The sequence below is a fragment of the Ursus americanus genome, chromosome 12 (assembly GCF_024610735.1).
Source record: "Ursus americanus isolate L20-20 chromosome 12, mUrsAme1.1.p, whole genome shotgun sequence".
NCBI classification, from domain to species: domain Eukaryota; kingdom Metazoa; phylum Chordata; class Mammalia; order Carnivora; family Ursidae; genus Ursus; species Ursus americanus.
Window position 1 is genome coordinate 3195922 of NC_142138.1, and position 10804 is coordinate 3206725.

At 46.5% G+C, this 10804-nt stretch overlaps 1 protein-coding gene across 16 annotated transcripts in view; it reads right to left on the reverse strand.

Annotated features, from left to right (window-relative positions):
- The window catches only part of ERI3 (ERI1 exoribonuclease family member 3), a 126414-nt gene extending 120887 nt beyond the window's left edge, over positions 1-5527 (reverse strand). For 9 of the 16 annotated variants that reach the window (XM_087865814.1, XM_045799736.2, XM_045799733.2 and 6 more), the window contains exons 1-2: positions 5072-5433; positions 2983-3058 (exon numbers count right to left, since the gene is read on the reverse strand). In XM_087865814.1, coding sequence (XP_087721940.1) covers positions 2983-3058; positions 5072-5206 — 211 coding nt within the window. In that variant the 5' untranslated portion in view covers positions 5207-5433. The other 7 variants (XM_087865822.1, XM_087865824.1, XM_087865825.1 and 4 more) reach the window with 7 other exon arrangements.
- Between the last annotated feature and the right edge of the window lie 5277 nt (positions 5528-10804).

Sequence of the window (10804 nt, forward strand, 5' to 3'; positions counted from 1 at the left end):
AAGCTCATGCAAAGAGGAATCAATCGCAAGGACACAGAGGGTCTGAACAGGCATACTAATGGCCTCCTGAGGTGCCAGCGGCCAGCTCTGACACTCCCATAAATTATCCGCCTTTTGATTTTACCTGTAGCTGTGGGGCACAATGCACAATTTTGAACATATCAAAGCAATCTCTTGTAACTCAAGCCTCCCCCAAGAATGTCCCCAAAGGAGGAGGGGCTAAAAATAATGACCCAAAGGGAATCTGCTTCCCTGGTCCAAGCACTCATCAATTAAAACCCAACAAGACCAAGCGGATAAAGTGGGACCCGAATCACTCCTAGCACATCTGGACAAAGCATGCATCCGTCTGCAGTTCTGCAATGACTATACATCTCTCACTCAAAGAAAGAGAAATCACAGCAATAAACTACCACAATTTCATCTAGAGGCAAATCTGCACCAGCTCTGACAGTACCTCACAGTGTGACCTTGGGCAACACACTTAACCTTCGTGGGCCTCAGTTTCCTCACAGGGATAAGCAGGGACAATAATACCACCTGACTCATTCCCAGAGTGATGGTGAAAAGTAATAAAAAAACATTCAAGAGGCACTTTACGAAGATGTAGGGCCACAAGGGTGGCAACACTAATAAATGACCCTGACCAACTGGGAGAAATGACTGGTCACACTTTGGTGAATTTCTTTCAGATAGCTGCTCACTCAATTCACTTCACTGATGGTATTGGGGCTAAGGTCTACCCTGAAGAAAGTTCTGATTTTCTGGACTCGTGATGTCTGAAAATTTTCCATTATGAAGAGTGGCCCCCTCCGCTAGTCATAACTTCCTTCTGTCTACTGGCTCTCACCACTAGTGGTTATGTTTCTATCATTTGGCCATAATGACAACTGTGGGGACCCAAAACATACTAAGCCAAAAGCCAACTCACCCAATTGTGGGCTGCTTTTTTAAAAAATCATTAATTTCGTAAAATACTATTAGTTTAAAAAGTTATTAAAACACCGTGCTAAGAGCTTTATAAACATTACCTCATTATCCATTAATCAACCCTCTTAAGTCCCACTATCTGCATTTTACAGATGGGAAAGTAAAGCTCAGAGAGGTAAGTCACTTGCCGAGGTTACGTAAACACCATAACGTAGGTTATCAGAAACCTTCAGGCTTCCCTCCAGCAAGGCAAGTAGGCTTGCAGGAGGAGGAAGACAATTCATCAGACACTCAACAAACACTTTGGCTACTGTGCCTGGCATATACCATCATGCGTGAATGAGGGGACAGTCCCCAAACCAGAAAAAGGTCACCAGTTTGCTACAAGCAAGGAAAGTTAAGACTGAGTAGGACACGTAACAGAACAAGGACAATTCCTTAGAAAACTTAGGAAAACGGGTCCTTCTTTGTATAGTTCAAAAAGTTTAAAGCAATTGACATTAAGCTATGAGCCCTAAGACCAACAAACCTACCAGGGCTCCATTTATTCTCCACTTCTTTGATTAGAAAAGAGTTCCCCAAACCTTTTCATTCATTCTACATCTACTTTCCCTTCCTATATCTTTTCCAGTCTGTAAAACAGGAGCTGGTATTACCAACAAATTCTTTGGTAGACATGCTTTAAGCTCTAGTCGATGGCCAGAAAATTAATAAAAATAACCAGTATATACATTATGCTAAAATTCAGTTATACTCAATTTTTAAGTGTCAAAATACTGCCTCAAAGGGGTAAATATAAAATACTACCCATGCAATTGTCACAGGCTCCTTAACTGGTCTCTGCCTCCAGTACTGTCCCCTTCAGTCCATTCTTAACACCGAAATCAAAACAAACGTTCTAAAAAAAAGATCTAATTATCAGTCTACAGCTTAAAACTTTTTAATGGCTTCTTACTGCTCTTATGATAGCGTGATCCAGGTGTTGGCCACTGTTTTTTATAAAATTTTACTAGAACATACCCACGCTCATTCATTTTCATACTATGGCTGCTTTCGTGCTGTAACAGCAAAGTTGAATGGAGCTGAATAGTTGTGATAGAGACCCATAAAGCCTAAATAGTTACTATCTGGTCCTTCAGAAAAAGGACCTAGTCTTTTGCTGACCTAGTCTAACCCAATCCTAAGAGCTTATAAAGCCTTGGCCTCTGCTTACTTTTCCTGCTTCGTTTCTCACCATATTCTCCAATCCCCTGCCCACTGAGTACACTATGTTTTATTACACTGAACTTCAGTTTCTCAACAAAACTCTGACCTTCACACTTGGTCCCTCACGTCTTCATTTAATTCTGGATGAGGCAGTTCCTTCCTCTGAGAAGCCTTCTCTGAGCCTCCAAGTGTAGGTTGTGGACCCTTCTGAGTACTCCCAAAGCACCTAAACTTACCTTATTATAGCACTCCCAGAATGTAACAGAACTGCTTACTTACTACCTCTCTCTCCCATGAATTTATAAGCCCTGTGGCATTAGAGACAGCAGCTGTCTTGTTCACCACTACAATTCCAGTCCTACCAAAGTGTCTGGCCCTTTGTTATTAAACAGCTTCTGAGATCCTGGATATTAATCATCAGAGTCTGCCTTTTCAGCCAGCCCTGATCCTTGTTAAATGGGAGACAGGCTGGGATTCACCATTCACCCAATGGTGACTCTCAACCCAAATCGAACCAAGATCCCAAAGGCCTTGGTCAAATGCATTATCAAAAGCCAAATCAATGTGTTCCTTCCTATTATCTTAAGCTGTGTTATTTCTCAGGATGAAGGACTATTCCAGCTCTATTCAACTTACCTGAACCTAAAGTAGGAACTCATGCAATGCCCACAAAGAAATCATAACAGAACTTAAGAGTATGGATACCCTACCTCTAATTCTCATTACTTTACAGACTTTGGGTACACTTCAGTAGTACAATCTGCACCATCACCCCCTCACCCTCCAAACCCAAATACTCATAAGAAAGAAGTCAAGCCAAACTTGACCATGCAACAAGATTCTCACCTCTCCTTACTTCGAAGATGCCAAGACCACCAGCTGGGGATGCTGAAGGTTCTGTGAGAGCTGGAAAGCCCCAATGCTGTGGATAAATACACATCTCTGCAACAAGTCTATTTCAGTATAAAGGATCAAATCCCCAAGGGAATGCTGCTATTTCAGACAATTTAAGGACCACACCAAACCTCAAACTCCTAAACTCAAACTACTTTGGGATAACAGTTATCTATGTGGAAGAACAATGCCTGAACAGAATTTTCAGAAGCTACTGGTCTATATATTTTTGGAATGATGAATTTCATGTTCTCTAGTAGCATACTTTTCTTTCTAAGGAGGTTATCTCCTAGAAACACTAAATATTTATATTATCTGAGCTTGGACTAAGAAAGATGGCCAGGAAATGGTGTCTCTCAGGATAACACCAGAATCCTAGTCAAGGAAGAGACACTGGTAAGGCTGACAATATTCAGAACTCAGGAACTGAGGCCAGGATTGTGGGACGGGTGGGTTGCCACAAACCCACAGGCCATACTGCAAATGGCCAAACAGACCACTAAACACTTGCAGTATACTTCCAGGTCTACCTCAAGTCCTAAGAAAGTCAAAGCGTAACCAAACCCTAAGTCAAAGCATTAATGGACACCTATTGTATTTATCACCTAGTTCAGATTTTCCAAAAGACTAGAAGTTGCAGAGGCACTCTTGTAAGCTAGCAATGCCCTTTGCACAGAGAAAACACTCAGGTTTGGAACCAATCTATTCCTGTCTACCACTTTACACATTTAAGACTTTATGCTACTCAGATCCCCTGGGAAAGACCACTCACAGACTTACCCCACCACAAAGAAAACACTTTTCAAAATGAAAGCGAATAAAGGCACTTTTATTTGGAAATTTCAAGTTGGAAGGAGAGCTCTCAGCCAAGCTCTAGGACCTAGCTAGCCGATTATTTACAGGATCTTTGGGCAGGAATTGTTAATGAGCTTTTAATTTGGAGTGCTTAAGTTGCCAAAGTGCTCTGAGCTCCAGTGAAGCACCACAGAATCCATAAAGGAAACCTTATCAATCACTTCCCGGCAGCTCCCTTCCCCCACACCCCACCTCTCTGAGGAAAGGCAGCCAAGTGGGTTTCTAACCAAGATCACAGACACACACATTAGTGGAGTCACACTCCAAGTCCCTGTTCATAAATTGGCTTTTAAATGGTAGGGGATTCAGGTATAATATACTTAAGCTCCAGGAACGAACCCACTAAAACAAGGCGTGCCATGTATGATAAAGTCAGAATAAAGCAGAATTTGATGAAGCCAATTTCTGGTAGAAACTCTACAATCAAAAATCATTCAGCCAATCACAACCTACTATAGTTCAAAGAGTGTATAGTCTTTAGCCAATGGGATTCGTGGTTTTTTGCCCTTCAGCTCCGAGAATGATAAAATGTCTGGTAAGAGCTAATACCATCGAGGTGGCCAGAGACCTAGCGCAGAGACAATGATGGACATTATCAGTTTGCAAAACCCAGCCCTAAGGGCCGAATCCAAACCCCCAGGAAGGGGCCACATGCAGCACCTTCCAAGTCCACCAGGAGAAGTTACATTATGCAAGAACTCACAGTCAAGCCTCAGTCCAAGTTCATGCTTTTTTGTTTTAAGAGAACACCTGTTGCTGGAACATTTGCAGGAAAAGCAAACAGAAGGCTAGCTAGGTTAGGCCCGTTATTCACTCCTTCCACCATCACTACTACCACTGCTACAGATTTACAAAGAGGTAAAATGCTAACCTCGTGTGTGTGCTGGAGAAGGAAGAATGGGGTTATTCTATCTACTACCTCTTTGCTGAGTTTCTATCCTCTGTGGTCAAACCTCTCTTCCTCTTCCCTAGTAATCCCAAGTAAAAAGTCAGCATCCTTAATCACCCCACCCAGTCGGTCTGGCAAAGCCCTGCCCCGCTCCCACTCGGCCAGAACGTTACTCAGATCATGCACCCAGGGTGAGCACATGGGCTAGCACCCCAGACTGCACAAACTGCGCGCCGCGACCCTCACCCCGCATGCATTAACCAGGGCCCAATCTGGGGGCCTCTCCACATCACCCACCCCAGGGTGTTGCCCCCAACTCGGGCCCATCCAAGTCCAGGGGAGAGTAAGGGGAGGGGCAGGGGGCCAGGAGACCAGCCCTCCTTCCCAGGGCCGCCCCCGCCCCCCGTCAGCGGCGGGAGAGGCTGTCGCCATGGCAACGCCCCCTCCTCGGGGCCAGCGCGGCAGGCTCCCTCCAGGTGCAGGCCCCGACGTCTCCCTCGGCCTCAGCAGGCGCTCAGGGCAGTTTACGGCGGCGGGCGCGGCCCGCGCCGACTGCGGCGCCGGCCAAGCAGAGGCAAGGCCAGCTCCGCCCGCTCCCCACCGCCCGTTCCCGGCCGCCTCAACAGCGGCAGCCAGCACCACGAGTCCACAACACACCGACTCACCTCCGCGCACTCTGACCCCGGCCGACGCGACTGACGGGCGGGCGCGGTGGCCAACCGCTGAGCCCGCCGCTTGCTGCTCCTACCAATGGGCTGCAGGGGGGCGGGGCTTCTTCTCCCCAAATGCTCGCTCTCCCGCCGACATGCGCGCTAAGGTGTGTCAAGATGGTGACTCCCCGCGGCTGGCCTTATGGGACTTGTAGTTTCGAGGTGGCACGTACTCAGAAGAAAGTGAAGGGGGAGCTCCCTTCCGAGCAGGGAAAGAAATATTTTAAATAACGAAAACTTTCTAAGGCCTAGAGCTACCCAGGTCCCCCACTTCCGTTTTCCCATCTCCCAATATACTCATGAGGTGAGTATAGGCTCATAAGCTGACGTGTTATATTTAGATAACTCCTCAGGATTTGTTCATTCAACAAGTCATTATTATCAGCCACTCTCTGAGGTGAGCCTGGGGAGAGCTGAGAGGAGGCAGATTGTAGTCTAAAAAGAAAATCCTTAGATTTCTGAAGGGTCTTCCTACAGAAGAGGGAACTGACTTGTTTGGGTTGGCTCCAGAGGGAACGTCAGAGTTGAAAGGATTCTGGCCTCAACTATAGGGAGCTACCGCAGACAGTCTATTCTGTCATCTGGAGAGAACTCTGGCTAAAGCCAGAGATGTGTTTCTTCAACTGGTTTATGGCTCTGGGAAGTCATGGGTAAGAGGTTCTGAGGTGGGAAAGCCTGGCCTTGCGTAAACCAGTGATGGCTTTGACAGCTTCCCAGTCAGCCAGGAACCATCTTCTGGGCCCAGCTTTGGTCACCAAACCCTCTGCCTGCCATCTGATATTTTCACATAAGAAAATGGTGTCATTTCTGGGCCCACCATTTCTGTGAGATCTGACCTTAATATAATGGTTCCTGCCTGAACTGGGAATGTCTGGTAATACCCATATTAGGGAATGTCTTCCTTAATCCTGTATAATGGGCTAGGTGATTCTACTCTGCACCTACAGAATTTATTGCGTTGTTTTATAATTGTCTATTTCCTTGTTGTCTCTCCCCCAGGGCTGTAAATTCATTTAAGGTAAGCATTATTTCTGTATTGTTCATAGTATATCAGTAATACCCAGCACAGTTCCGAATATAAAGCAGGAATCTGGTAAATGTTTGTGGAAAGATGAGGAAATAAACATCAGCAGGGACAGATGTCACTTAACCCAAGGTCAGTAAAATGGCACATCTTCCTATCTGATTCTTGGGGCTGGAATTGGGACTTCCTCGTCCTGTTAATGTCATCTAGACATTAATCCCAGTTGATTAGTCAGTCAACATATATTTAATAGTGCCCCTGCTAGGTGTTGGACGCTGTTTCTGATGCTAAGGATTCATTGGTGAATAAGGCACACAAAACCTGTATCTTTGAGGAGCCTTTATAATGGGGAGGGGAAGGGAGAGGCAGAACAGACAATAAACAAATAAGTATATAGATAAACTAAATTAGACAAATGAGAAGCTCTGAGATGGTCTCTCCTGTCCCTGGCGTTCATATGTCCTGAGTCTGGCCTAAGAATAGGGCACAACCAACCTACTTGGCTGTTAAGAATGAAGTCAACCTACACTGTCTGGATTGGAGGCTTCCTTTAAGGCCTAGCATCAGTATCCTCCATGGAGCCTTCCATGGTGCCCTTAACTTCCCCAGAATGTGCTCTTTCCTCCTTGGTGCTCTAGAGCTCACCCCTACAGCTTCCAGGACCTCACCGGACTGTGGTATATATAAGCTCTTTTTGGACAAAGACAAAATGTATTCAAATAATAGAACAGTTTAAGAGATCAGTATATACTTGGTGCCTTACACTGCTGTCTAACCCAGCATTTGGCTCCCTCAAGCCTTTGGCTCTGTTGTGATTCCCTCTGTTTTCTGATTTCCTAGAAAACAGAGCCTGAGGTAAAGCTTATGTGGTAAAACTTCATTGGGAAATATAATCCCAGGGCAGCAAGAGTTGAGAGGGCAAAGGAAAGTGAGGCAGAGAAGAAAAGGAAGAAAATATAAGTTTGTATATTATAGTTGACCAGAGCTTCAGAGAAAACACAGCTAGCTGCTCCGTCATTGAGGCCATACAGAATCATCACTTATAAGGGGAAAAGGAGGTTGTATTACTCCACCACTCCGGTAGACACAGGGGGTACCAACTCCCACACCCTAAAGCACAGTGGTTCATCTGAGACAAGAAGTGATGAGAGAAGTCATGGCCCCTGGTTTGGCCAAGTTAGGCCCATTGCAGTCCCACCACAGTAGGCACACTGGAGGCACTGTCAAAACCTAACCCTCCTCCCGCAAAGGCTTGTACAACCAGATGTGTTCATAAATGAGATGATAGTAATGGTGCTGGGCTGTCCAAAAAGCAAGTGGCTAAGGCCCAGGGTGGGGATACAGATGGGGCAAGTGTGAATCTTTGGAGGCAGATAAACTGAGTCCAGTACACAGACACAGATATACCTTGGGCAGCCTCCTGCCTAATGGATTAAGTAACTGAGCTAAAGTGAACACGGAGCAGGAATTAAAGAGAGGGCCAAGTTGGTTCTGCTGCCCTGTGAAACCACAAGGGAAAAAGCCAGATGGCCAGCAAAGCTGGGACCTTAACCAGCAGTAGAAGGGTAGAGAATCCAGGACCAAAGGACAGTTTAGGCATGACAGCCCTCAAACTTGGCACAGCTGAGAGAACCCAGACTGGGTCTGAAACCATTTGATCTAAGAATTGGGAACACTGTTTCTGCCATTCACAGTCCCTGTAAGCTGCATAAGACAGCATCGTGCACTTAGGACAAGTGTGAGCTTGGAGACAGCCTGTTCAGGTTAGGGTCCTGGCTCCATCTGTGACCTCAGGCAAACCACAGACCTCTCTGAGACTCTGTTTCTTCATCTCTGAAGTGGAGATAATACTAGTATCTACTTATTAGAATTAAATATAGCATCCAGCATTAAGAGTTCAGTAAATATTGGCTGTTATTGCTATTATTCTCACCCCTCCCCCATGCCTCTGTCCAACTCCTCTTTCCACCATGATCACCACCACCCCCCTCTCTCACCCCCACACCCCGCCCCCCACAGCCTCCGCTGCAGGAACAGTGGGAGCCAGACCTGGCCATGCCTTCTGTGCCCTGCTTTCCCCAGGGGTGTTCCCCATGAGCCTGAGCCATTCATCTCCCTGGTGACCTGAATCTGAACTAAGAGATGGATGTGGGGTGGCTGAGGCCAGGGTGGTAATGTGCTCCCTTATCTCCGTGCCCCTCACTGGGGCCTAGTTAATTTTCCCTTTGATTTTAATATAGATTTATTGAAAGTTTCAGTTATCAAAACAAACTGCAGCAGCAAATTGGTGTTCTTTGCAGGCCTACAAGTGCCTATAAAGCTGCCATGCTCGGGAACGAATGGCGCTCTCCGGGAGGTCAGTCATGGCAACAGGAAGTCCCTGGGGACACACACACTGCAGTTTAATATTTTTCTTATTAGCCTTTTTCTTCTTGGCCATCTAAGCCTCCCCTTTAAATCGGAAATCAAATGGAGCCACCTGCCCAGGGAGGCTCTCTTCCCCAAGCTATTTCATTCTTTCTTCTCTGTCCTAGCCTCCCCACCTCTCGTCCTCAGACTTTTCCCTGCCTTGTCCACTGTTCCAGAGAGTGTGGTGATTCACATGGCCCAGAGGTCTGGCTCACAGCCCCACCCCAACTATGGAAGCTTGGCTTGGGCTATCCAGTCACTCTAGTCAGAGGCAAAGCATCCCTAGAAAAGATTGGGGCCCCAGGCCTCTTGTGGACCTGGTGCTCATGGGGGAGGGAAAAGATAAGTTTTTAAAGCAAAAGAGTTGTTTTCAAAAAGACAGACAATCGTGTCAGAATCTATTGAATTCAACAGAAGCAAAAAAGAAACTGGGCAAGTTTTCCTTTCAGCCCCAAAATTGTCTGAGTTCATTCCCATTTCCCCACAGCCGCTCCCAATATGGCCTCTCTTCTCAATCCCAGCTTGATTTTTGAGATCTCCCGCATTCTCTAGTCCCAATCTGCGTCTCTAAGAACCAGCCCGGTTTCTTGCCTCCAGTGGCTCCCATAACTCGAACCACATGCTGCCACCTCTAGGCGCTGGAATCCGTCCATTCCTAGGGGAGGGCCTCCATGACCTGGTAACCCTGAGGCCACTGTCATCTCTTCTTCTGAACCTGAGCTGCCGCTGGGTCACCTGTACATGTCCCATCCCAATTCCCAATGCCCTTCTCTTGCTCTTACAAATTCCCTGCCAGCAGCAAGAGCTACTGCCCTTCCTCAGAACTTGGACTCTGACTAAGCCGACAACTGTTGCCATGTGGCTAGAGCAATGGCAGGTGCTAAGGTTTGGATCCAGACAATCCAGGAATTGAATCCTGGCTCTGATACTTACTGACTCTGTGACTTGGGGGAACCTTTTCATAGTGTCATTGTACCTCGTGCCTGCCTCTGTCTCACCCACAGTATTCTGTGGTCCTCAAAGAAGAGGACTGTGTTTTAATCATCTTTATATTCCAAGTGTGTATATTTGATGAATAAGCAAAGTCACCTTATCTGGGCCTGTTTCCTCCACTATGAAATGGAGATAATACCTGCATAACCAATAAAGCGAAGAAAGCACCTACCACAGTACCCACCCAATGTAAGGTAGGTGCTCAGTGAGTCCAGTTTCCTTCATCAGGTTTCTCTTGAGGTTGGTCATCAGCTACCAGCACTTCCACCTTTTGCTTGCTCCCATCTCAGCTTCAAGATCAGCTCTCTCCTATTGCCTGTTAGAACTTCCCTTCACTGATCAGATGCCAGCATTCACCCTGGACCCTTTGGAGTGGTGCTGATGTCTCCTCTCCTCCGGACCAGGCCTCCTCAGTTTTTCCAAACCCACTCACAAACTACTGCCTCCTGGTGGCTCTGTTTCTATTCCCTAGACGGCCTTGTAGTTTGCCTGTTGCAAGGCTATTCCAGCTGGCAGTACCAATGAGTTTATGTTAACACTCATACACCAGTCTTGCTAATGCTAGGCCCCTACCTGCTCCTGTAGAAATACCAGTCCCCGGCAATGTTTCTTTTAAAAGCTGCAGTTGGGCCCACGGATCCATCCAAGCTACTGTGTTGCACTGGCTTCTGTCACTAAGCGCACCATAGATGCTGGCCTTGAATGCCTCTGCCTGATGCGCTCAATTCTCGTGATACCATGACAGTGTGAGAACACAGCATCTTTCACAAAGTAAGAAGAATCCATCCGTATTACATTCAGCAAGGATGTGAAGCCCTGCTCAGGATGTGAAGCTCTTAAGTGTTTCAGAGACAGCTCTTTGCACTTATTCAACTAGTCCTTTTTCTTCTCATT